The sequence below is a fragment of the Durio zibethinus genome, chromosome 1 (genome assembly GCF_047325235.1).
Source record: "Durio zibethinus cultivar Kanyao isolate XHJ-2024 chromosome 1, ASM4732523v1, whole genome shotgun sequence".
Lineage (NCBI taxonomy): Eukaryota > Viridiplantae > Streptophyta > Magnoliopsida > Malvales > Malvaceae > Durio > Durio zibethinus.
The window spans coordinates 12830898-12857972 of record NC_143162.1 but is presented as its reverse complement, the minus strand read 5'-3'; the positions used below and the strand labels follow the sequence as shown (position 1 = coordinate 12857972).

The following is a 27075-nucleotide window of genomic DNA, read 5'->3' as shown; positions in this document are numbered from 1 at the left end:
AGACCATTTACAACCCATAAATAGCCCACAAACATGCTTATTTAGAGATCCAAAGTCAACCCAGGTCAAATCTAGTCAAACAAAATCAAAATTTCACAAAAACTCAGTCAAAATGGAAAGAGCCATGGGTAATTCTCAAAACTCAAAAACCTAATTGAAATCAATGTGGTTCAAAATTAAATTTAGGATTTTTTTCAAAACACTAAAATTTTTATTGTACCTTAAGAAAGATGAAATTATCAAAATACCTTTATAGGGGTATTTTTGTAATTTGATCTTTTTGAGCTCAAATTTTTGTAAACTTTTTAGATCTTAATTTTATAATAATTCATGATTTTTTTCGTGTTAAAATTCACAATAGTGCCTTGGGAAGGGTGAAATTACCAAAATATCTTTCTAAGGGTATTTTTGTAATTTGGCCTTTTTGAGCTCAGATTTTTATGAAACATTCCATATCTCAATTTTAAAATATTTCATGATTTTTGGTGAGTTTGAAACCATAGTGGTACCCCGAAAAGTGTGAAATTACCAAAATAACATTTAAAGGGTATTTTCGTAATTTGGCCTTTTCGAGCTCAAAATTTCACAAAACTTTTCATATCTCAATTCTATAATGTTTCATGGTTTTTGGTGTATTTAAAATCATAGCTGTACCCCGAGAAGTGTGAAATTACCAAAATACCCTTGTAAGGGTATTTTCGTAATTTGGCTTTCTCAACTTTGAAATTTCATGAAACTTTTCAAAGCTTAATTTCATAATATTTTATGATTTTTGGTGCTTTAAAATCCTAAAAATGATCATTGAAACATTGATTTCTAAGAAAATGATCAAAATATTAAAAACTTTGCACTAGGGGTAAAATGATCTTTTTCATGGGTTAGAGCATAAAAATTTCACCTTTGCAATGTTTAATGTCGACCATTGGATCTTTTTTCTGACATTTGATCCAATGACCAAAGGTGGCTCCTTGGAAAGAAGAAAAATAGGAACTTTAACCCTCAAATGAGATTTCATTCAAATGGTCTTTATCAATCAAGATTAAAATCTTTCTTCTTGAAGGAAGGTCTGTCAATTAGATAAAAGAGAGGAGGGCTAGCTCAGAAAAGAGGAGGCTTTTGGTAAAAAAAAAAAAAAAAGAGAGCACAAACACAAAAGAGAAATGAGCTAAAAATAGAAAAAGTTTAAAAAAAGTAAAACAGCCCATTGTTCATGGATAAGGGTGTATGGTTGCCATTTTGTATCTTGTTTTTTTTTTTCACCATTTAGACACTTACCATGATCCTCTCTACAAAATGTTTTTATTTTTTCCTTGCATGCTTTGACTTTGGTGTGTATGTTGATGTGTTTTATGTTTCTTTTTTACAAAATGGTTGGCCTTTGTCCCTTTTGTTCTACCAAATAGTTTCCGTTTCTTCTAGTTGCAGTAGTAGTTTAGCTTATACCATAAAGTATTCACCTTTACTTTTCCATCTTTCATGAATAGTCTTTAGTTAGCCTAAGCTAAAACAAATAAAAATCTAAAAATTAGCTTGGAGCAACCAAACTGTGCTGTTTGGCTCTCCATAAGCAGTCACGGTTTAGATGTCTTTTCACATAGTCATAAGCAATCACGATTAGATGCCATTCCATACAACCTCACTCATTTGACATGAAAAGAAGGTATTAACAAAAAATGGTTTCCAAAGAAAGGAGTGACAAGTTGTTGGAAGGGGAAGAAAGGTTTAAAAGTTTGAGTTTTTTCCAACTTTTTATTTCATGTTAGGGCGGTCTTGTAAAAGCCTCAAAGCTTCAAGGTTTTTTTTTCCAGTTTCTTCCTTCCACATGAGATTTGTTTTGACACATCCTTGTTATTGATTGTATAAAGGATAGAGGAAAAAAAAAACCATTTGTAAGACAAGTCTCATGTGTACTACAATTTGTTCTATCATTATTATTGTTTGCTTAACGTCCTTCATGATTTTGTCTATTCAACCAGTGCGTGAATCACTCATAGATGTACGAAAAATATCTCATATACTTACGATCCCACCATTGTTTGCTTATCATTTTTGTTGTTTGGAAAATTTGAAGTTTTTTTTCTTTTTTTCTATTTTAATTTCTATTTGCTGTTTTGATTTAGTCTACCTGCAAGCTTGCTGTTGCAATTTGGTCTACTTGCATGTTGTTGTTTCAGTTTGGTTTGCCTACATGCTTGTTGTTTCGATTTGGTTTTCCTATATGTTTGCTGTTTCGATTTGGTTTACCTACATGTGTTGGTTGTTTCAGTTTGGTTCATCTACATATATTTGTTGTTTGGTTTACCTGCACATGTTGCCTGTTTTGATTTAGGTTACCTGCATTTGTTTTCTATTTTTATTGGGTTTACCTTCATATATTGGCTATTACGGTTTGGTTTACTTGCATATATTGGTTGTTTTGGTTTGGTTAGCTAGCTGTTTCAGTTTGGTTTACTTGTAAAAGTCGTCTTGTTCCATGCTCACTATTTAGAAGTTTATGGCCACATTTTGTCTCATAGGTTTTGATTATGTCCTTTTCAGGCAAAGGTAGTTCACAGTGAAAAGAACAAAAATTGAAGGCTTTATTCTTAAATGGTTTTTGTACTGGTTGTTTTAGTTTGGTTTACCTGCAAAAGTCACCTTGCTCCATGCTTACTATTTAGAAGTTTATGGCCTCATTTTGTCTCATAGGTTTTGATTATGTCATTTTCATGCAAAGGTAGTTCACAGTGAAAAGAATAAAAATCGAAGGCTTTATTCTTAAATGGTTTTTATATGTTAGTAAGCATATTGCTTCTAATCTTTTTGCATGCATATGGGGTCTTCATCCAAAGCATAATTTCTTAATTGTTTTTATATGGCAGTAGGCATATTGCTTCCAACCATTCTATTTGCATGTGAGGTAATAACGTGTAAAACCTAGCCATTAGCCAAGTGAGCATGTTTCTACCTATGGTTATAGACAAGCCACTTGTAGATATTATAGGTCTTTCTTTTAAAAGTTTAAGTACCTATGGTTTCCATCTTAGGTTAGTTATAGCTTATTGGCGGACAACTTGATTTGTTTGTCTTCATCCTCATGTGTATTTATTTCATTGTTGCTAAAATTAAGATTCTGTGTACTAATGTTTGAATCTCTATACTTACTAGGTCATTTCATTTTTCATGCTTTAATATTGCTCTTGATGTCATGCATTTCCCTGCATTTTTAATCTACCAAAATATAATAATAATAATAATAATAATAATAATAAAATTTTAAGTCCCTACCTAGATGTTTGAGGGATTCAAAATCGTTTTTTAAAGAAAAAGATAATTCCACCTAAATGTTGCTGAATTATCAAGTAATAAAAATAAAATAATAAATAAATAATAATAATTTTTAATGGGAAAGGAAATATAGAGCATAAAATTTAAAATAAGCATGTTCTAATTAATTATAAAGATTATGTCCTAGAAATTATGAAAAACAAAACTACTTTCGAATAATAATTCATTTTTTTTAAGAATTATAAAAAACAAGCTTACTCCAAAAGTCTGTCTAGATGTTGGAGACTATTAGAGAGGCTTGTGATTTCTTAAAATTTAAACCCAAGTCTAATTCATTTTTAAACTTCTAAAGATTTGCATGAAAACTTTTTATGAAATAATCTGTTCTCGAATGCTACCTAGATGTTGGGGTAATTAAAAAACTTTATTTCATTAAAAATTTTCATACATTTCTGCAAACTCGAAATAAGTTCATTTTGTTTAAACCACAATTATAAAAATACATGAATTAATAAAAGATAATAGGACAAGATTTTTAAATATAAAAATTTGCACCCAAACTTTGCTTAAATATTGGAGAGTCCAGGTGGTCACTTTATATTTGAAAACTCGATTCTTAAATTTATACTTAATCATCATTTTGCATATGTTTTGTTTTTAAATTAATATCTTCATTTATAATGCATATATACATGTTCACTTTAGTATAGATCTTTAGTATTAATTGTGTTATATTCCATTTTTTTTACATCAAAAGTTTTCTTAAAATTTTTAGTTTTGAATAAATAAAATTAAAATAGCATTCCATGAAATATAATTGATTGATACTCTATCTAGATGTTGAAGAGTCATCAATAATTATCATTTACAAAGAATGTTATTTTATTATTTTTAGAAGGAATGTTATGATAAATCTTAAATGAAAAGATGATGTTCGAATTCTGCCTTTATGTCGTTGTTTTAAAGGGTATTTCTTTAATTTGAAGATTTTCTTTATATTCCTCAATAAAAGATTTTTTAAAACTAATTTTATTTCTTACAAACAAAGGGAATTACATTTAAATTTCATATAGAAAATCGTTTTTGTTAAAAATTGTTAATGGTGCATAATTAATTAATGCCAATTTTTGGGCGTTGTAGGGGTGCTAATTTTTCCCCACACATAATTAACTCATGAACCTGATCTTGTTTTCATAAACAAAAATCATCTTTTTAATAAGGCTTTAAACCCGTTTTATTATTTATAAAAAAAGATAAGATTTTTGGGTGGCCAATCACACCCTAAAAATTATTGGTGGTGACTTTTCGTATTTTTCACAATTCTTTAAATTTTTGTGTCTAACAATCTAATCTTTGGATTGATACGTTATAACAATATGACCATAAAAATGACAAAAATTGCATTTAATCTTTTTATTACTTAATGAACTCTTTAAAAGCTTTTGTTTTTCATTCATCAATTCATCAAATTTCTTTTTCAAAACAATTATTGCTTTTTCTAAAAATTCATCTCTACTTTGAGAGGTTTCAAAGTCTATTTTCAATTTTTCATTTTCTTTTTCCAAAATATTTTTTCCATTCATCACAAAATCATTTTCAACATTCAATTTTGAAATCATTTTCTTATATTTCCTCTTCATTGATTCACATTCAACATTTAGCTCATTTTAAGCAACTTGCAATTTATCAAAAATATATGAATTTGAATCAATAAAATTTGAGGTTACCTCCGGATCTTTAAAAGCCATGAGACATTATGTATTTCGGTTGGAGGTTTGTCTTTCATGTATTTTCTCTAACTTTCTCCATACCCCATTTGAAGTGGAGTAATTTGAGACCAAGTTGAAGTAGTATGCATCTAAAGCTCCATAGAAAATGCACTTAGCCTTTGCATCATCCATTATTTGCTTCATGTAGTTTACATCTTTGGAAGGAGTTTCAAGCCCTTTTTCAACCACATTCCAAGCTCTAAAATCTTGAGCCACTATGCACACCTCCATCCTCATTTTCCATTCACAAACTCATATTTGTTGAACATAGGAGCTTTGAGGACTTCTTCACCATCTTAGAACCTAAATTGAGCCATAGAATCTTTACTCAAGATAGTTAAACCTATAAAAAGAGATCAAAGCTTTAATACAAATTGTTAGCTATTTAGGTGAGATGGTGAACCAAAATGGGGGTAAATTGGATCTCTCCAAATTCTTCCAAAACAATGATTTTAATATAATTGAATGGAAAATTAATATCAATATCAAAATATGACACAAATAACAATAAATTGATAATCTTAAACCAAATGCAAAGTAAAGAGATAAGGATAAAGAAATCAAATACAAGGATTTATAGGGGTTTAGTCCTTTTCCATAAGGCATCTATGTCCTCTCTTTTTGGTTGTACACACCAAGGCTTCAATCCATTATTCTTGAATTGAAATTACAACTCTATCTTTTTCTTAAGGCTTAGATAGCAACCTAACACTCTATACTTTCTAGGCTAAGTAGCAACCTTTCAATCTCACAAATTCAAGAGGATACCTCAACTCTTGATTACAAAATCACTTAATAGAAATGCAAACTTAAAAAACTCTCAAAGGCTAACTATTTGCCAAGTTTAAGTATAAGGAAATGATGAATGAACAACAAATATGATTTGGATACAATAAATACAAAAGATATGGATTTTTAAGCTCTAACAACTCTTGATTCTTTGAGAAAACGAAAATATTGCATGTTGGTTCTTGCTTTCTTGATTCACAATCTTCTTGGTGTGTTGGAATGCCCAATTTATAGAAGAATTGAAGAACTAGGCATTGGGGATGGTTTGGACGAAGAAATGCCCATTGGAAGCTTGAAAAACTAGCCGTTATGCACATCTCTGGGCAGGCCTAATCGATCAGGTAAAAGACCTGATCGATCCCCTACCTAACTGATTGATCCCCTATGTGGGAGATCGATCCCTTTTACATGTTTTAAACTCAAAAAACTCTTTCTATAAAAAATGGATCGATCCCTTAAATGAGGGATTGATCGGGTCATTCTGAAACACTAACCAATTGATCCTTACAGGGATGGGATTGATTTGATCAAGCTGGGTGGTTGTCTCTTGTTTTGCACTCCACTCACTAATTTGATCACGTCTTGAGTTATAAAATTCCAAATCAAAAACCGTTCGAAGATTTAGAAACTAGACTTAAAGGGCTTACTAGCCATATAAAATTTATCAACTAGTTCATTGTATACGAATTATAGTGAATTTTCAAAACTACCCTTTGTGCAGTTTTTAGACAACTACAAACTGTCTAGTAAAAATTCAATCTTTTCTTAAAAAATTTGGATTTTGATTTTGTTTGATCCATTAGAAAGTAAACTCAAAGAGCTTTCCAACCATATAAAATTTAAATATTAAATCTTTATGAATTAACACAGAAAAATAAAACAAGTTTAGTGTTTGAAAACTTTATTCTTATAAAACAACTTTTGTAAGTTAATAAATTTCTCAAAACCAATATTATCAAAATTGTATTGAATCCAAAATGAATAAGTTTACTTTAAAAACAACATTTGGACATTTAAGTTCAAATAAATAATGTTTAAAGATAGTTTAGATTTGAGAAATAAGAAAACATAAAGAAAGGTTTGTTTATACTTTGAAAATCATATTATTTATTCAGTACCAAAATGTAAAACTTAAGAACATGTACTAAATAAATTTTTTTCAAAATCTTAATCATACTTATTTAGCTTAATGTTTGTCATTACAAAATAAGGATCGATTAAAGGCTAAAACAAGGGAAGAGCTTAATAGTTGGCTTGAAAAGGAAGAGGCTTATTGAAGACAAAGGTCGAGGATACAATGGCTTAAAGTGGGGGATATAAGTACAGGTTTCTTTCATGCCAATGCTTCAACCAGGAAAAAGACAAATTTGATTATGAGGTTAATGGATGAAAATGACGAATGGTGTGATGAAAAAGATCGCATTGTAAGGATAGCTACTGGATATTTCAAGGGGCTCTTCAAGTATAATAATGCATCAAATTTTGATGATGTACTGGGAATTGTGGAACCTTGCATCACTGATGAGATGAATAATCTCCTTATCGCAGAATTCGTTGAAGAGGAAATTCACAGAGTGGTCAAACAGATGAGTCCAAACAAATTACCTGGTCTTGACGGTATGCTTGTTTTATTTTTCCACAAATATTAGCATATTGTGGGAAGAGATGTAACCAATTTTTGTTTGTCTTGCCTTAGGGGAGAAAGGAACTTATCTGAGATCAACAAAACTAATATTGTCTTAATCCCTAAGATTAAGGATCACAAATACATAACCCAATTTAGGCCTATTAGCTTATGTAATGTGATCTATAAAATCATCTTAAAAGTTTTAGGCTTAAGATTATTCTCCTGCATTGTATTAGTGAAACACATAGTGCTTTGTTCCTAGTAGATTAATTTTTGATAACATTTTGGTTGCCTACGAACTTATGTTCCATTTTAAGAACAAGAAACATGGGAGAAAGGGTTTCTTTGCTTTAAAAATTGACATGAGCAAGGCTTATGATCAGGTGGAGTGGAGTTTCTTAGAGGTAATAATGGATAGGATGGGGTTTCAAGATAGGTGGATCTTTAATGCAATGAATTGTGTAAGATCTGTCTCATATTCGATTATGGTCAATCGAGGGTTCACAAATGAAATATTTCCTGAGAGGGGTCTCCATCAAGGAGATCCACTATCACCATATTTATTTCTTTTGTGTACTGAAAGTCTCTCTGCCTTAGTAAAGAAGTTCCAAGATCAGGGGTTGCTACATAGAGTACGGGCGAGCCAAAATGGACTTCAAGTTGATCACTTATTCTTTGCAATTGATAGTTTCCTACTTGCAATGGCTAATAGAGGTGAAAGTGAGAAAGTGATGGACGTACTAAAGTGATATGAAGAAAGATCGGGTTAAAAAATAAATCTTGACAAATCGGCCCTTTTCTTTAATAACAACACCAGAGAAAGACGAAGGGAGGAGATAAGGAGAATGTTTGGTGTGAATGAGACAAGTGTAGAGAAGTACTTGGGTCTGCCAACAATGGTAGGAAAAGACAAGAGAAGGGCTTTTACAGGCCTAAAGGACTGAATAAGGGCAAGTATGAATGGAAGATGTCAGAGATTGTTGTCATTGGGGGGAAAGGAGGTCTTCATAAAATCCATTCTTCAATCAATTCCTATTTATGCAATAAGTTGCTTTCTTCTTCCAAAAACACTATGTGAAGAGATCAATAAATTGCTTAACAATTATTGGTGGGGAAACAATAAGGAGTTAAGAACAATATACTGGCAGAATTGGAAGGAATTGGTAAAGGCAAAAAAAAGATAGAGATATGGGGTTTAGAGAGATGGGGGAGTTCAACAGGGCCCTTTTAGCAAAATAAGAATGGAATGGAGGATTCTAACGAATCCTGACACTCTAGCTCATAGAATCTTGAAAGACAAATACTTCCCAAATGTTTCTTTCCTTGATTCCAAAGTAGGATCACACCCCTACTCACATGGACTAGCATATAGGCAACTAAGGTAGTTCTACGACAAGGCCTAAGGTGGCGAGTGGGGAATGGTCAGTCAATTAGTGTTTGGACTGATAAATGAATTCCATCCTCTCCTCTGTTAACGCCTTACTCACCAAGGAACCATAATTATGAGACATTGGAGGTAGATTTAATTGAGGAGAATATCCGTACGTGGAAATGAGATATGATACACGAGATGTTTTCAAGTGAGGAAGCATGTGCAATCCCCCTTAGCAAACTAGATAGGCCAAACACTTTAGTATGGCATTTTGACAACAAGGCGGAGTATACTGTGCAAAGTGATTACAAGCTATTATGTAAGCTATCACAAGAGTATAGATCAACAGAAGAAAACAATGAAGACATAAGGGGAAGACAAAAAGTATGTACAAGGATATAGGACGTACAAATGCCAACAAAAATTAAGGTGTTAACATGGAAAGTGGGGAAGGGTTTTCTCCCTGTAATGACAAATCTGGCAAAAAAAAGAATACCAGAGGAGGTTATGTGCCAGAGATGTAATCAAAACCCTGAAATAGTTCTACATGCAGTAAAAGAGTGTCATTTGGCAAAGGGAGTGTGGCAAAAATTAAGTTTCCAGTGGAACGAGGAAGAAAATGGGAATTGTTGGCACTAGACTAGTTTTCTGAGGTAATCACTAATGCCACAGGAGAGAAACTGCAGACATTCATGGTTAGAATGTAGATAATTTGGAATGATCGAAACTATGATTACCGCGGGGAAAAAAGAAAGGAAACAAAAAATGTTGCTAGCTTCACAAGGAAGTATGTGAAGGAATTTAATAAGGTACACCAGAAACAAATGGGAATGAGTATTGCGGAAGCAGGACAATGCAGACCTCTAGGAAGAGGCACCATCAAGGTGGATTTTGATGGAGCCGTGGTTAAGGCAAAAAGAAAAGGAGGGATAGGGGTGACAATTAGGGATGAGGAAGGTAGAGTATTGGGAGCCCATAGTGATAGGTTACCTTAGATGACGAACCTTTTCGCCATGGAAGTTGCAGCAACAGTTCGTGCTGTGGACTTTGCAAGGGATCTGAGGATAAGGAATTGAGCTAGAAAAAGATGCACTGATGATCATCAACAAGCTCCGATCATGGACTAAAAATATGTCTCCTACAGGTTTAATAATTGAAGAAGCACGATAGAAAATAAGAGAACTACATGATGCACAACACAGCATATTAGAAGAACAAGGAATGTTGCTGCGCATAGATTGGCAGTACATGGATTGGAGTTATATGAAAAATTGCACTGGGTCGAAGACTACCTTGCTTTCATGCATGAAATTATTATTCAAATGTGAATTATCAGTAAATGAATATGCATTATTTTTTCAAAAAAATAAATAATATACATAAATGTAATAATAAATTTGGATCCACTTCACTTTATACATATTTAAATACTAATATAGATCGAACTTAGCGGCTTCAGTGAAATACCTAGCAACTTTCCATTTTGTAATTTACTTCGGACATATTTCCATATCACCCTTAAATAAAAGTTCTTTGTGATACACTCATAAATTTGTGTTAAAATTTGAAATTAACAATACTTACACACTTGTCCAGGATTATCCCTCCACGTGCACCATGCACTACGTTTTTTCCTTATAATTTTACGTGCACAACATACTTTTTCTATTCAAAAAAGAAAAAAAATGTTAGAAAAATGTAAATATACCATCGTAAATAAAAGTCCAGCATTGAAAACGTTATATAAATGAATTGATTTCGGGGAAAAAAAATCAATTCCTTTTATTATATATGCACAAAATCCCTACGCGTAGGAGATTGTACAATTACAGAGCAAGAGTAGAGTATTTAGAAAACAAAAGAAATAAAAAAAAAAAAAATGCTTTAGAAGAACAATAAAAATTATTGAGCGTAAATCAGAAGCAGAGAACGGCCAACAATAGATAGACCAACTAAACCTAATATTCTAATACCCTTCATGTTGACGCTGTAGTAACAAAAGCCAACTCGGTTACAAATAGGAAACGCACCAAACCACTTAAATCATACTAGAGGTTGTCTTTATATAAAATGCAACAGCTAAGCTCATGTTAGATTTATGTTTAAGAAAGATGGTGTACTGATATTCCAAGCTTTTCATTACAGTTGAATCACAAAATAAAGTTGATATATATAGCAGCTTAACTGGTTGCAGAAAGACCGAGAGAGAAGAGCTATATGTGCAACTTCTCAAAAATGTAAGCATTGGAAAGAAATCCTCTACAATGTAAGCATTGGAAAAGAAACCCTCTACACCCTTTTTTTCCCTTGTAGAAAGGCAGTTCATGAAAACGGAAAAAGGATTAGGGGAAAAGGATGACGAAACACATCAAGCCCATTTGCAGTTGCATCAAGCGCCACGATGATAACTGTAACTGTAAATATCTCACCCATCAAAATATTAACTCGCAAACCTGGAAGGAGTATAAAGTTTCCAATCAATTCAGGTTTTTCCTTCCATATAAATATGCAACATATAGATATATGGATATAAAGGAACAAAAAGATCAGTATCAACATGCATCTATATTACAATGAAAGCTTAAAAAGACCTTGGATAAAACACTTCAACATGCATCATGTTAACATGAACAGATCATATAAGCCAGACATTCAATACATACCTCTGCATGTTTTGCTGAAGAACCAAATATTACGACAATCTCAAGTCCTAGTATCAAGTCAATAGAAAACATTTGGCATTGGTATTTGACAAGAGGTTAGTACTCGGGTGCTTAAAAAAATAATAATAATAACATAGGCAAAACCTCCTAAACAAGGACTGATGGTAAGACGATACTACCAAAGAGTACAGTAGAATTTCAACACATCAAATTCTGTGAACATAGGGCTAGTGTATTACCTTAACACCTATAGGAGTCCACATCGTGTAGGTCTAAATGGAATATCCAACTTACATATTCATTTTACCTTTCCATTTTGCATTAACTTTTTGTCAAAATCGGAAGAGAAGGTTTATATTACATACAATAACTCTATTAAACTCTGCTTGTGTGTTATCACATTACCGGTACCAAGCCCTGATAAAGCGAGGAGGATTGCAATAGAATGACATCAACGTAAAACATAGTCAAACCATAACGAGAGACCAAAATAAGAATTTTCATTAGGTCATTTCCTCCCAGCAGCATGCTACATCGAAGCTTGGGTGTAGTGTTAAATGGGCAAGGGTAGCTAAGTCATCACCCGAAAGCAACGCGCCATATTGCTGCCCGGGTGTGGTGTCAAATAGGCAAGGGCTCTCGTGTTTTAATGGACAAATATGAGTAAATAAGCTAATCCATGAGGATAAGTTACACTTAGCTACTTGAAATATAGGATCATTAACTGGTAAACTAGTATTGATAAGAGAGATCATGATTAGGAGAGGAATTTATATCATGTATCTCCAAGAAACTAAATGGGTAGGGGAAAAAGCTAGATAGATAGAAACATGGAACTCTAAACTTTGGTACACAAGTAAGGAAAAGAGTAAAAATAGAATAAGGATAATTGTAGATAAGAATTAAAAATATGATGTAGTTGAGGTTGAAAGAAAGAGAGAGAATTTTACATGTTAAACTTATATTAGGACAGGAAACTATTAACATCATTAGTGTTTATGCCCCGCAAATAGGTTTCAATTAGATGAGTAAGCAAAAATTTTGAGAAGATCTAGATGAGATAGTGCAAGCTATACTAAACAGAAAAAAGTTGTTTATTGGAGGAAACATGAATGGTCACGTAAGCAAGGATTATAGTGACTTTAAAAGGTGTATGGAGGATATAGCTTTGGAGAAAGAAACGGTATAGGAGATAATATTCTAGAGTTTGCTTCTGCATTTTACCTAACTATATTAAGCACATGTTTTAGGAAAAGAGAATCACATTTGGTGACTTTTAGGAGTTGGTCAAATGCTAGTAAAATTAACTTCTTTTTTACGAGGAAAAAGGATATAAGTAGCGGCAAAGATTGCAAGGTTATATCAAGTGAGAGTGTGATAACACAACACAGACAGCTAGTTCTAGATATCTTTCACTTCTGGGGGTCAAAAAGGATACGTCAAAGTCATAAACCACATATTAAGTGGTGCAACTAGAAGGGGATAAAATGATAGCTTTTAAGGATAAATTGGTAAAAGTAGTTGATTAGAAAGTTGATAGGTAGAAGTAATGCGAAAAAATATTTCTACCAGAATCAAAGGGATGCTAAAGAGACACTTGGCAAATCTAGGGGTCATGCACTACTAGGAAAAAAAAAATCTTGGTAATGGAATGAGGATGTGAAAATAACTATTAAAGCTAAGCAGGAGTGTCATAGGAATTTAAGGAACAATAGGGATGAGACAAGTTATCTAAAGTATAAGACAACAAAAAAGAAAGCCAAATAGGCTATTCAAGATTCAAACACTAGGATCCATGAGGAATCATGTAGAAAACTAAAGATAAGAGATGGACAAAAAGAGTCGTTCAAAATTACTAAAATGAGGAATTAAAAAAGTATGGATCTTAATGGCTAAGATGCATCAAAGGCGATTACGAAAGAGTTTTGGTGAAAGATGAGATTAAGAAGAGATGGAGAGATTATTTTAATAATCTCTTTAATGGCAATTTTGAGCATAACATTGTTGGGCTTAACATACCTTTTAAAGATATAAATCATGTTTAAACAAAATATTAAAGGCATGAGATTAAAAAGGCTTTGAAAAGGATGAAAGCAAAAAACAATTATAGGATCTAATGGAATCTCGATTGAAGTTTGGAAATGCTTGGGTGAAATTAGGATAAGATGGCTGACGAATCTTTTCAACAAAATTTAATGATCTAGGAGAATGTACACCTTCAAAGTAAAGCTAAGAATCTGAACCGATTCCAAAGATACTTGAACCAACACTGGTAACACTCTTACTGAATCTGATTTAATTGAATCTTTTAATGATCTTGATCAACCGATTGCTCTAAGGAAAGCTGTGAGATCATGTACTCAACACCCAATTTGTAATGTGGTTTCTTATGAAGGTTTATCACCCAGTTATCGGGCTTTTGTTACCACACTAAACAATATGCAGATTCACAATAATATTTATGAAGCACTCATGCAACCAAAATGGAAGATAGCTATTTTGAAAGAAAATCAAGACCCTAGAAAAGAACAAAACATGGGAGATTTCAGAATTACTCAAAGGTAAAAATCCAGTTTGGTGCAAATGGAAGTATTAACGGATTTAAAGCTCGCCTTGTAACAAAAGGATTTACTCAATCTTATAGTGTTGACTATAAAGAGACATTTGTTCCGGTTGCTAAACTTAATTCAATCCCGACGTTATTATCATTGGCAGCAAGTCTAGATTGGCCACTCCACCAACTAGATGTCAAAAATACATTTCTTAATGGCGACCTAGAATAAGAAGTTTACATGGAAATCCCTCCAGGATTCAAAAACTAGGACAATTCTAGCAAGGTTTGTAAACTTCAAAAGTCTTTATATGGTCTCAAACAATCCCCACATACATGGTTTGATAGACTAACAAAAGTGGTAAAAAAGTATGATTTTTCACAATGCCAGACTGATCACACCATGTTTGTCAAATATTCACTTGAAGGAAAAATAACCCATCCTTATTGTCTATGTGGATGACATTATTCTTACTGAAGACTATGTGAAAGAAATTAGCAACCTTAAGAACCTCCTAGCCAAAGAATTTGAAATCAAAGATTTAGACACCTCAAATATTTTCTTGGCATGAAGGTAGCTCACTCAAGGAACGGCATCTCTATTTCACAGCATTAGTATGTGCTAGATTTACTAAAGGAAATTGGAATGCTTGGATGCAAACCTACTAACACCTCTATGGACACAATGAATAAGGTAAGAATGGAAGAAGTCCATCGATAGATAAAGGCAGATATCAAAGACTTGTAGGGAAACTCATCTACCTCTCTCATACAAGACCAAATATCAATTTTTTGGTTAGCATGGTAAGCGGATTCATGAACAACCCAACGGAGGAACACTTGAAGGCTGTGTATCGAATCTTACAATACCTAAAGAAGAGCCCTAGCAAAAGGTTATTTTTTAAAAAGACATCACACCGAAATGTTGAAATTTACATTGATGTTGATTGGGCTGGACCTGTTATTGACTGAAGATCAACTACTAGTTATTGTACCTATGTGTGGGAAAATTTGGTTACTTGGCGAAGCAAAAAGCAATATGTGGTGGCTAGAAATAGCGCGGAAGCTGAGTTTAGAGCTGTCTCATGGCATATGTGAGGTAATTTGGATAAAAAGGTTGCTAGAGGAGTTAAAGGTCTCTGCACAAGAATCCATAAAGATATTCTGCGACAACAAAGCTGCCATAAGTATAGCAAAAAATCCTATTCATCATGATAGGAATAAACATGTGGAGATTGATCGTCACTTCATCAAACAGAAGATAAAGGAAGAAATTGTTAGATTAATTTATAGTCCCACATACCTCCAAACTACAAACATACTAAAGGTCTCTCTCAAAACAGCTTCAAGCATTTGAAGTTCAAGTTGGGCATGATTGACATCTACCACCCAGCTTGAGAGAGAGTGTGAAAATCTAATCTTCATTATTACTTGATTAGTTGACTTTATCTATTTTAGTTAAGTCTCTTATTTTCAGAATAAATTTCTCCTTTGATTAATTGTTTTAACGCATGAAAATCTTGAGTTTTAAGGCTGAGAATATTCAATCTTTAGCCTATATATTTTCATGCAATTCTAATATTGTAATAAGAAAAATATAGAAGAATAAAATAATTTTATTCTAGAGATTTTTTTGGTATTTTTAAAAATATTTCTTGATTTTTTCAAGTCATTACTAGTAAAATATCCATACATTTCTTTCAAATCCAATGCATCCTTATTCCATATTTTTCTCCATTTTATATTTTTCCCACCCTTAACATCATTATTTCTTTATTATTTTACAATTTCTTCATCTCATCAAATTTCAACATGCAATTTCATTGTAAAATGTTTCTCATCTAAACAATACAATTATAAATGATATTATTTTAAATAGATACAATCGAAAATCTTTTCATTTTATAAATCTTGAAATTATCAAAGTTCCTCATCAATATGTACTCAATGTGTTTGGTATGAGGAAAAAAGGAAAGAAAGCATTGAAACAAAAACTACTTTATTTCTATCCTTTCGTTTGTTTGGTCAAGAGGAAATAAATAATTATATACGTATTGGAAGAATAGGTGCTGACCTTATGGCTGATGGCTTATGGCATGGATAGATAAATGTTTGGATTCTAAAAAAAGAAAAATACTTATCACACAAAATCCAATTTTTTCTTCTTTTTTTTTTTTTGGAAAAAGATTATGGGTAGGTGTTATTGATGGAGAAAAAGTACTACATTGGTGTTTAAAAGCCCATAGATAGTTTGAACTCCATGTAGAAATAATGAATTTTCTCTATAATGGTTTGAAGAGGAACACTAACTTCTCGGATCCATCTTTAAAGAGATTGTATGAAGAAATGGCCAAATCTAAGTATGACATTGCTATGAATGCATGTACAATTACAAAAGGGATCTTTAGTACCACTTCTTATAGTATTGTTTTGGGAGTCAATAAGGCAACTTCCATGGATGTTTATTTGTTGTGTTGTCCCCCTAAATCCAAGACAGTTTAGATGCTATAACAAAACATTGTAGATGAGAATGCTGTAGTTTTCATTGTTCAAGAAGGAAATTCAAAAGGAACTCCAATTTTTCATGACGAACCCGAGAATTAAGTTAATTAAATTTCACAAGTGTAGTTTCATTTGTTCCTGAGGTATACAGTTATAGTATTTAAATAACAAATTAATTTCTAATCCTTGATCTATTTTCCTTGGCTCAACTAAATTGTTTGTACGTTAGCTATCTCCTATGTCTAATAAATTGTACAATAATGAATCTGAGATCATCCAACAACCAATTAAGGTCTTTTACTCCTGCACCGCAAAGAATGGTACTAGTCTCTTAAAAGTTCATTTTAATCCTTAAAAGGTAATTGCAATCTACATAGTTGATCAAAAGAAACCACAAACCATAGTAGAAACCATGCGCAAATGCTTCATGGTAGCTTCATTACAATTTAAGCGCTCAAATAAAGCAAACCTAAAACTTAGAGAATTTTTCCCCAAATTTCTTAAATTAAATTGTTAATTAGATAAAAATATTGATTGTTATGACCTATTTATAAATTCACTTGAACTAATACTTCTAAAATTGCAACTATTATTATTATTAAAATAGTATAATAACAAAACTTGTAATACCATCACAATATTAAGTAAAGCACACAGTAAGTCCATAGCCATTTAATAAAATCTCATTTTGGTCCCTAACTATTCAATTATTCCATTTAAGAATCTAGATATCTTTAAATTCCCATGTGTTCAAAAGGCGGTCGTCCATGTGGCCATTTTATCTAACAAAAAAGACAAAATTTTGATGATTTAAAAAACATCGCAATTAAAATTAAGCATGTTCAAAGGTTAAGGATCACTACTTCATTATACTCATACCCTTATTTAACAATTTAATTCGAGAAATTAAAATATTAGAAAAAAGTCCATGTTAACAAAGTGATGCAATATGCTAAGAAGACAAGTGAGCCATAACTTTTTTTTTTATTTTGCCACTTTACTGTATTTATGGTGTTTGACTGTAATATTTTATCGATTTAGGATTATATTTGGTATTTTACATTTACAATAGGATTTAGTACAGAATAGTTTGGCTATCCTTATCCTATTAGATATTGATTTTTAAGTCAAGTTTGTGAGTTTTCTACTTGGAGTCTAAAGTTCGGTTTTTGAAATAGGAGTTGTAGCCTATATAAATATCAATGTGCTCTTTCTTTTGGAGACAGATTATGATAAGAGAGTTTTAAGCATTATTGCTATATTTCTATTGTGATTGTCTATCGCGGTAAACCTTAGGTGTGACTCCTAAGGAACCCTAAGTGCTATGCTTAGCGTTTATTCATCTTGGTAGTGTGAAGCAATCAAGGAACCCTATCCCCTAGGACCGAAGCTCAAGAATCTTTCCTTTTCCATTGAATTTTCCCTGTTTTATCAAGAATTTTAAGCTATTATTATCATAAAACCTAGCCCTCCAAGCTGTCCTACATCACAAAGTGATAGAAAAGCAAATAAGTAAAATGTAAAAAAGCACTTGAGCATTTACCTCAATGGTTCAGCAGACAAGATCTTATCTTGCTCAAAAAGCTGGGTTGAAATCACCCCATTCCACAATATCAAAAGGTAATGGACAGATATAAGGAAAAAAAAAGACTAAAAGAGAAAAATCAGAAAAGACAAAAAATAGGGTAGTGGGCGGAACACACTTTTTGTGGCAATAGGGCCATGGTAGGAGCACCATTGTTGCTATAAGTGTTGCAAAACCTCGGTTTACTTATTATTATTATTATTATTTGAAGTTTCAAAATGGACTAACTAATTTTGTTCTGTTAACTAATGCTCATGTATTCAAAATTAATAAGCAATACTTAGTTGCTAAGTGTTTAGTTTTAGTTTTATCAAACAAGCAACTTACCTCCCACGCTAACTTAGTCTAAAAGAAAAAATGGAGAAGGGAGAAAGAAACGACAATAACAACAACAGCAACACATATATACACACATGCTTACAAATTAGATAAACAAAACACATGCACCTAACATGAGCAACTTTGTCCTAACAAGTTAAAAAGGACGTACTTCATAGAAAAGAAACTAACCAGTTATCACTTCCTGGTTTTATCAAGAACTTCAATGTATCTCTTTGGGATTCCATATTGTTCAAGCAAATGTCTTGCAACATCATCAATCACACCACCTTGAATAAGAACTTCATGCCCTTTCTTACCTATAAGAGAAATCCAATTACGTCTCAGACTCTCAGTACACTAAAACAATGCATTTTCTTGCATTCATGTCATTGTTTAAATTGCGAGTGAATGCACGTAACAATGAGAATGTTCAAAAAGAAACATGGAAAGATAGAAAAAAATATTGGAACATTCATTTGATCTCCAATCCTTGAATCCGCTTCAGACTGACAAGCAACTTTTCAAGTTGGTGGGTCTAGCTCAACAAATTTAATCGAAGGTCATAATTTGATGACGTGCAAGCCAATGCCAATCATAATTCTTCTTTTCCTTTTTGTTTAAAAGAAATGACAATGAGATAACTCATGGATAAAAGTTAAAGTTGGTGTGAAACAATGAGTGGAGGCAAATGCCACTGATGATTTTGTCCTTTTGAAAGAAAAAAGGAATTGATCATGGAGAAAAGTTAAGAGCGTGTGAAACAATAAGAGATGGTGCAGATAACCCATATGAAGAAGCTAGAGAGATATTTATCTCAAAACACCCTACAGAAATAGTGGAAGATTTTGGAAGATATGTCAAGTTATATGTTTATATGTAATTGTCTTTGTGCTGCACTTGCACCGGTAGCCAAGCCTATGAACAGCTCTACTATTTCTATACTGTACACCTAATAATATGGTTAGATATTGCAAAAAATAAAGAGAAAAACCAACCTGGCAATTCCACCACCGTTGTACTACAAGCAAACTTCTTCTGCAGCTCTGATGCCAATGCTTCAGCATCAATGAGGAAAGTTTCCAAACCTGAAACTTTTGTCACCTTTTTGTTCCCTTGCCTTCGTTCAGTCATTATATGAACTGTTTTCAAAACACCTTTACGCACAACAGACTCGCTTCCTCTGGTCACAATGTGGTGGGCCTGCATACGGCTTATAAATGTTGCTCCTAAATCTTTCTTGTGGATCTCAGTTGGATATGTTGATCCTTTCTTGATGGCTCCCTTAAATAATGCATCACACAAAGTTGCATCTAAAACCACAATGGCTTTTTCTGTTTGCTTCACCAGATTTTCTTTCTCAATGTACTTGAAGACTATATCAGAAGCTTCAGAAGCTGAGTAAAGTTTCCCAGTGTCAGCTCCAACAGAAGCAAAAATGGAATTAACATGCACACTTGACTTGTAGACCTCTACCACTTCAAGCACCTTTTGTGAACAGCATTCACTAGCAGCACAATCAGCAGCCTGATCAACTTTCTCTACTGGTCGCTTTTCTGGCTTGAATGGTAAGTAATCTGGGTGACTGCGGTTAACAGATATTAACATAGCTTCTTTTTTGTACTTGTCTTCCTTTATTGTTATCTGCTAAAGAATTGACAATGATTTTGAAATGAAAAATAAAATAATTAACAGAAAAATACAAAGCATCCCATTTTAGGTAGAAGCCGATGGTTGATTTAGGTTTTTGACTGCTTGATCATGATTTTAACCATCTAGAAACTTGAGGAGTCTCTTTTTTGCATCAATTTCAGGCCACTATAACCAACAGTGTTACATCATACATGTTTTTAATATGAATGAAGAACTTCGTCAGTTTGAAACTAGACTAAAATTTAGTGTTGGTTTCAACATTTTATGGGAGTTTTGAGATTTTTCAAGACCATATGGAAAGGCAAAATGTGGATGTAATTTCTCTGGCAACAATAAATTTTTTAAGCAGAAAAAATTCTTAAAAAGTTTCGTTTCTCTAACCAACCAGAAGTTCAGATGCAATAACACATCATACGGAAAAGAAAGGAATAATACCTCATAAAAACTCAAAGTTTTTAACACTTTTAATGCCTAAACTTTTAGAACCTCAACTTTCAAATGCAATAATACATCATACAGAAAAGGAAGGATGCAGCATAGATCATAATAAATTCATGAGTTTTAACATGTATTTATCTTCTTCAATATAATGAAACACATGTTGATTACAGACTTCATATGTTGAACCAACACATAAAAGAGATGATCTCTTAAAACTTCCAATTTATTTTAGCATAGTAGCTCAAAGGAGTCAAAAACTACACAAGACAATCCTCAAAGTAACTTCATATCATGCATCTACCAAAAGAACCTCAGTAGCACCTTAGTGGATACCTTGTAGAAAGAAAATACACCATTTAACTTTCATTCCTATTGTAACTTTACTTTCATATTTCATGTAAAACCCAAACACAACATATTTTAACTCAAAATGGCATTAAAGTACATATCCCATTTTAGAGCAAAAATGCCATCTTTTAAATCATGTCAGGGCTAATTATACTTGCAAAATCAAAAGCTAAATGCTACCTCATTTAACCCTCAAATGACAGACTCTGCATGTTTTTTAACCTTCAGATTAAGAAGATTTGATCCAAATAACTGAGTAAAAACCGAATGGAATAATGACACAAACCATTAAATAAAATGAGCATAACTAGACCTAGTTTCTAAATATCACATCACTATTTTCAAGAGAAAATATAGGAAACAAACCAGTCCTGTAGATGATTTAGCTTGTAGCCACTTTGATAACTTCTTATGAGATGATTTTTTGATATCTACTGTGATTCCTGAAGGTCTACAAGCTAACACATGGTTAGACCTGCAACAATCACAAAGTCGAGAAAGTAAGAAATTGGAGAAAATAATGATACCTGGTCCAATAATGAGCATAAAGCAAATCTTACAAGCATTTCTGGCCATAACATTGACATCTACAAAATGGCAAGATCGTCTAAGCAATATAACAGCAAGGAAGCACATATACAGATACAAGACACAGAACTGATAAGAAATGAACATGACACTATGGCAAGTATAAATATATATATAATACAGAATTGATAAGATATGAACACAACGTTATGGCAAGTATAAATATACATATATATATATATATATATATATATATACTTTAAAGGTTGTAAGCCAATGAACTCTAAAACCTTTTAACCAAATGCCTACTTGACCCAGCCCAATTTTACAATTTAGTGGCCTACAATAAAAAGTTTTCTTCATCTTCAACACATAGCAACCACTAGGTTCAACGATGCAACACTACAATTCTTTCCATTCGCTAGATCACATCACCTTACAACCGACTTTCATCTCTAATTTGAGAGCAAAGCCGTTGATCACATTGCCTTATAATTGACTTTTATCTCTAATCTAAGAGGGATGCACAGGAAGGTCTATCCGTCCTTAACATTTATCTTGCTTCTCTTCGGCATGTCCTTCCAATGAAGGACAGCTATAATTTTCATTTCATTTTACTGCCATATCTAGCCCATGAGGTATGTCTTGGCCGTGTTGTGACAATATCCTAATACTTCTATATTCTTTTGGCATGTATCTCCATACTAGATACATATCCAAGCGTGTCAGACGTGCATCCAGGTTGGACATGGATACGACACTAGAATACCGGGGATTCCAAAGTATCTGTGCTTCATAGTATAATAGCAACAGAATCCCAGATTTTATATACTCCCTCGGTCCCTTGGTCCCATATGTTATGTCTGGTTTTACTGTTTTACAGTCAAACTTTATCAACTTTGACCACTGACATGTAGAATATTTTATTAAATTAATTTTGAAGGTTTTTAGAAAGTATTTTCTCATATTTTAATTAGCAATATATTAAAATAAAATAAAGTCAAAGCTGAAAATATTTGACACTTAAAATTTAAACTAGGACATTACAGAAGGAGTTTCATATTTCATCAAATTTACTTTCCCAAAATTTCTATGCTTATGAAATTTCAATCAAATGTTTTGAATTTATAAGTGATAAGGTACTCTTCAGTCTATGTCAAAAAAACCATGATTTTCTTATGACAAACAAAATAATATATACATATATATAAGAAAGGATCCACTTCCACTAGTGTAAGAGTTACACACTTTTTTAAGACTTGGATCAAAATTATATCCATAACACTTATACTTAGCTATTTTGTCCAAGGATCAAAAAAATATGTAACACTTACACTAGTGTAAGTGGACCCCACCTATATAATATATATTATATATAAACAACCCAATAAACTAGAAAGTTTACAAAGAAGAAAAAAGGGGTAAATGCAGCTCAAACCAATTAGTAGAAGAACAAGGTCTAGAACCCTAACGGTTTATGACATCTATGTGTAAAAATAAGACTAACTTTACATTACAATAAATTGATAAAGGTCTACTCCCCTAGTCAAATAACTTGGTTGATTTTAAGTCAAAGTTTCATCTTGCCACTCTAATTTGGTTGAATTTTGCGATTGAAGTTTGATTTTCAGTGATTTTAGGTCAAATTTTAATGGAAATGGAATATTCCACATAATATTCCATCTATATCAAATAAAAAAATTTAAAGATAAGCCAACCAAGGCAAATGCCAAATGGAAAAAATATGGAAAAATGACATTGTTGCATGCCATGTTAGAATAAGAATATTAAAATTAAAATTATTTATTTTCTAAAATAACATAATTTTTTAAATTCCTAAGCTAAAAAGTCTAGAAACTCAAGCACAAAAATGAAGATAGGAAAAATAAGGAGAGAAAGGAAAAGTGAGAAAGGGAATAGGACACCGGTGGATCTAGCCATTCAGTGCCAATCTAGCCTTGTCCAGCCAGGTCAGCAATCTAGAGTGCTAGAGAACCAAGATAGAGAGATATTGCACAAAAAGTAAGGAGAGAGGAGGTAGACAAGAGCTGGATGAAAGGGAGGCGTCAGATCTTGCCTTCAGACACCAATTTGGCACCTGCAGGCCAACTCCAGTATTGGAAAGAGGAAAATTGGAGAGTAGAGAAAAAATGGGAGAGAAATAAGGGAAAGTTGAGAAAGAAAGAGAAAAAAATAAGTCAACGGGACAGGGATATCATTGGGTTTGGTGTTCTCTAGCCAAAACTTGCTTTGAAGCATCACAGTTAATTGGCAACACTGGCCAAATGCAGTAGGTAGAAGAAAAGAAAGGAAAAAGAGTAGAAAAGAAGAAAAGGAGAAAAAAATCAAATTTTTTACCTTTTAAAAATTAAAAAAATTATCTCAGCTTTTTATTCATTTTATTATGAAAAGGAATATTCTAGAGACTAGTTTATTTTTATTAAATTTTGTCCTAAATACCCCAAACTAAAGAATAATGCCAAAAATCAACCAAAGTATAATGGCTAAATTTAATATTAACTGGAAATATAGTGACAAATTTGGCTTTAATTCGAGAAAGAAAAAAGCATTTATAGGATCTTCAAATAATGTTTTAAGTAAACACGTGACCAAGAAGCAATGAGAAATGTTAAATAAGTGAAAGGGATGCCATTCTTGCCTTCTTTTCAACCCCCAAATGAAAGAGAGGCAAAAAGCCCATGGAAAAGTGTGAGACAAAACCAAGCGAAGAATAAACATAATAGTAATTAGAGTTTGCACCCTGATTCATTTCATGTCCCAATAAATTTTATCGTATCATCCCCATATTTGCAAACTTGCATCTATTTAATGTATTATAAAACTTATTCTCATTATCCACCTATACCATGCCCTGTACGTGTCCATATAATTCATATACAATATTTGTATTTTTTCTCCTTTCATTAAAACCTTAATTCTCTTCCTACGAAATAGAAAAATACTTGCAAAAGAGAATCAACCAAAACAAACAATGAAACTGAGCATAGCAAGAATTTCTGAACAATAATGCTACCCCTGCAAGGAAGATAATTCAGGTACTCTTCAAGTACTTTTTGTATTTTTAGTAGGCAGTCTAGATATCGCTGTTTGCCTATAGAAACAGACTAAAAAAAGGATGCAACTACTGTTTAGTTTTTTTATAAATATTGTTCATGCTTGTGTATGCTTTCATGTGTCCCAAAAGTGTGACAGATAGAGGGCAAGTAGAGGAAAATAAGTGTACAAACATCAATTGCAGTATTGTTACCACAATGTGCTTCCAGGTATTGGAAGGTCTTTATCCTTTACTGTTGTATGCAAGGCCTGCAAAAGGCATCTGTCTAAATGGGAGTCAACATCCTCAATGGAGAGCGAATAGAGCTCAATATCTGATTTGGCAGCAGCATCATTATCTGTTGACTTCAAATCACAGGCATCCAAAGTAATTTCTTTTGCAGCATTCACGGAATCATTTTGTATTGAGGCAGCAGATGTTTCAGCAATAACATCATTTACATTAACAGATTCCCCAATATTTTCATTGTTAATGTGACTTTGTTGAGCATCAGACCCATGAGTATCACCTTCAAATGAATCAGAAGGTTGATTTGATGCCAAAAATAAAGGATCCTCAAAGACAACATCCTCCAAGAAACCTGCATTAGGAACATAATGACCCTCAACTGATTCCCTGCAAAGATCCCACAAGCATGTCAATGATGATGTCACTCATTAAACAACTTCTCTTTTACGTTACAGGTATACTTGCCAAAGTAAGTCACGATAATAGTGCATTATCCGTAAAGCCTTCCCACGCAAACCAGCTTTTAATGCTTCATCACTGCTCATAGTGGTGGACCCAACCTGCATAAAACAAATCAATTTTTACCAACGCTGAATACATTAATATAAATGTGAAGCAAAGTATAGAGAACCAGCAAAGGAAAAGCAGATATATTTTCAAAAGAAGCTTACTGCAATAGGTGCTGGATTGCCAGGAACTTTCACCGCCCATGGTTCCCCAGCTGAAAAAGAAGCTAGACCTCCAGCAGCCACACTGATACCAGGGAACATCAGATCTGCCCCTCCAATGACAAATTGAGAAACCTCACCCCCCTTAAGCATAAAAGAAGGTAAGAGTTCAGGGACCTTCCAGAGAGCAAAAACTGCAAGATAGAAATTAAGATAAAAACTTATTAAAACCAGAAAATTTGCATATACAATATGAACATAATGAAGAACTTCACCATTTGAGGTTTCTGAATAAAGTTCAAGTTAGGTTAATATCCTTAACATTCCAATGCTCTTCACATCATGGAAAAATAATCATGGCTAGTGTCATGTTTAGGATCACCATTGAGAAATAACTAAACCCTTGTTTGCTCTCCACCCCATGATACTTAAATTGTAGTTTGCTTGTATACTATGATTATTGTTTTGAAATGTTGATATATCCAGCAAATATTTGTCTTAAGTTGGGTTACACTCACTCAATTCAAATTCAGGTTGATGATTCCTCCACCACTGACATATTTAGATCGAGTTTCATTGAAGCAAGTTATCTCAAGTGCAAAACTACCAACCAAGCAAAGTCTATACCAAGTTTTCTTCATCAAATTTTATTTTGGCTTGGCTTTATGTTAATTTATGTAAAGTTCATACAAAAATACATGCTCGCCATACCATTGAAACCAACAAAGCAATTTTTGCACATCCAAACCAACAAAGTTCATGCAAACATACTTGAGGATAGTACATGCTATTCCTTTAAACTCCACAAAGTGATTTGTAGAGTGAAACCAACTACGTTCTTCACATTCTAAACACCATCTAAAAGATAAATTCTTAATTGTCAGCAACTACCTTCACTAGACTAAAATTTAAGTACAATTCCTTGAGCCTTTTTCTGTTTATAATAATAAGGATTTAGGGTAAACTGAAAAAAAAAAAAAGTAAGATACACATACCAGTGGGGTATATTTCAGAGCCTCGGCCATCCACATCGAAAAACACCGGAAAGCCACCTTCTACACCATAGACATGGACTCGATTTTGGAACTTTGCAACTATTATCTCAGCCTAATAAGGAAAGATGTTGAAAGGATTTTAAATAAGAAGGTTAATATATATATATATATAAAAACTGAAAAAAGATATGGGTACCTTGGGAGGGAGCAAGGCATCAATGTCGGCATCAGAAGCCCTGGGAAATTTGTCTCTGACAGTCCGCCTCAGCTTCTTCCTATCGGCTCCCGATAACCTCTGTTGGGCCTTCGCTTCTACTGCCTTCTTGAACATTTTGTTGATTAAAATGAAATAAATTTGGAAGGAGATGACAACTTCAATTTTGAGACAGGGAAACACAGGCGGTGTGGGTAGAGGCGGCGTGGGTAAATTGGGTTGGACCTATGTTAGGAAAGATATTAATAAGGAAAAAAAAATTTTATATATATATATATATATATGTATCATTTATTTGGATAATTAAAATTAATAAAAAATTTTAATAAAATTATTTGGATAAATAGTGAAGAGTAAAATAAATAATTTATTATAATATTTTTTTAATTATAATTTTTTAATAAAATAACATATAATTTTTAATATATTTTTATATTATTTAACTTGTATAAATAAATTTTTTTAAAAAAATTGAACATAT

The 27075-nt window shown here is 32.6% G+C and overlaps 1 protein-coding gene across 11 annotated transcripts; it reads right to left on the bottom strand.

The window, feature by feature from the left end:
- Positions 1-10862: 10862 nt before the first annotated feature.
- On the bottom strand, positions 10863-26841 carry LOC111312151 (eukaryotic translation initiation factor SUI1 family protein). Of its 11 annotated transcripts, none has more exons than XR_016343462.1 (10): positions 26577-26840; positions 26381-26492; positions 25389-25579; positions 25183-25277; positions 24682-25104; positions 21252-21360; positions 19442-20087; positions 18636-18763; positions 11488-11534; positions 10863-11277 (listed from the first exon to the last, which is right to left on the bottom strand). XR_016343462.1 is itself a non-coding variant. In XM_089763496.1 (9 exons), the coding sequence occupies exons 1-8, from the start codon at positions 26709-26711 to the stop codon at positions 18642-18644; spliced, it is 1833 nt and encodes a 610-aa protein (XP_089619622.1). In that variant the 5' UTR covers positions 26712-26841; the 3' UTR covers positions 10863-11277; positions 18636-18641. The 11 variants fall into 11 exon arrangements, 8 of the variants coding, with proteins under 8 accessions (XP_089619622.1, XP_022767932.1, XP_022767928.1 ...); XR_002692804.2 differs by having other exon boundaries at positions 19442-20090; positions 26577-26818; XR_016343461.1 differs by having other exon boundaries at positions 18616-18763; positions 26577-26818.
- Positions 26842-27075: the final 234 nt, after the last annotated feature.

What these genes read in the sequence shown, in the direction of transcription:
- LOC111312151 (XM_022912193.2), bottom strand. Translation starts at nt 26,711, where the DNA reads ATGTTCAAGAAGGCAGTAGAAGCGAAGGCCCAACAGAGGTTATCGGGA. An exon ending in TATTATCGTGACTTACTTTG is followed by an intron (nt 25,105 to 25,182) that starts GCAAGTATACCT and finishes GGATCTTTGCAG; the next exon opens with GGAATCAGTTGAGGGTCATT. An exon ending in AACGGTGGTGGAATTGCCAG is followed by an intron (nt 11,278 to 19,441) that starts GTTGGTTTTTCT and finishes TACTCCTTCCAG; the next exon opens with GTTTGCGAGTTAATATTTTG.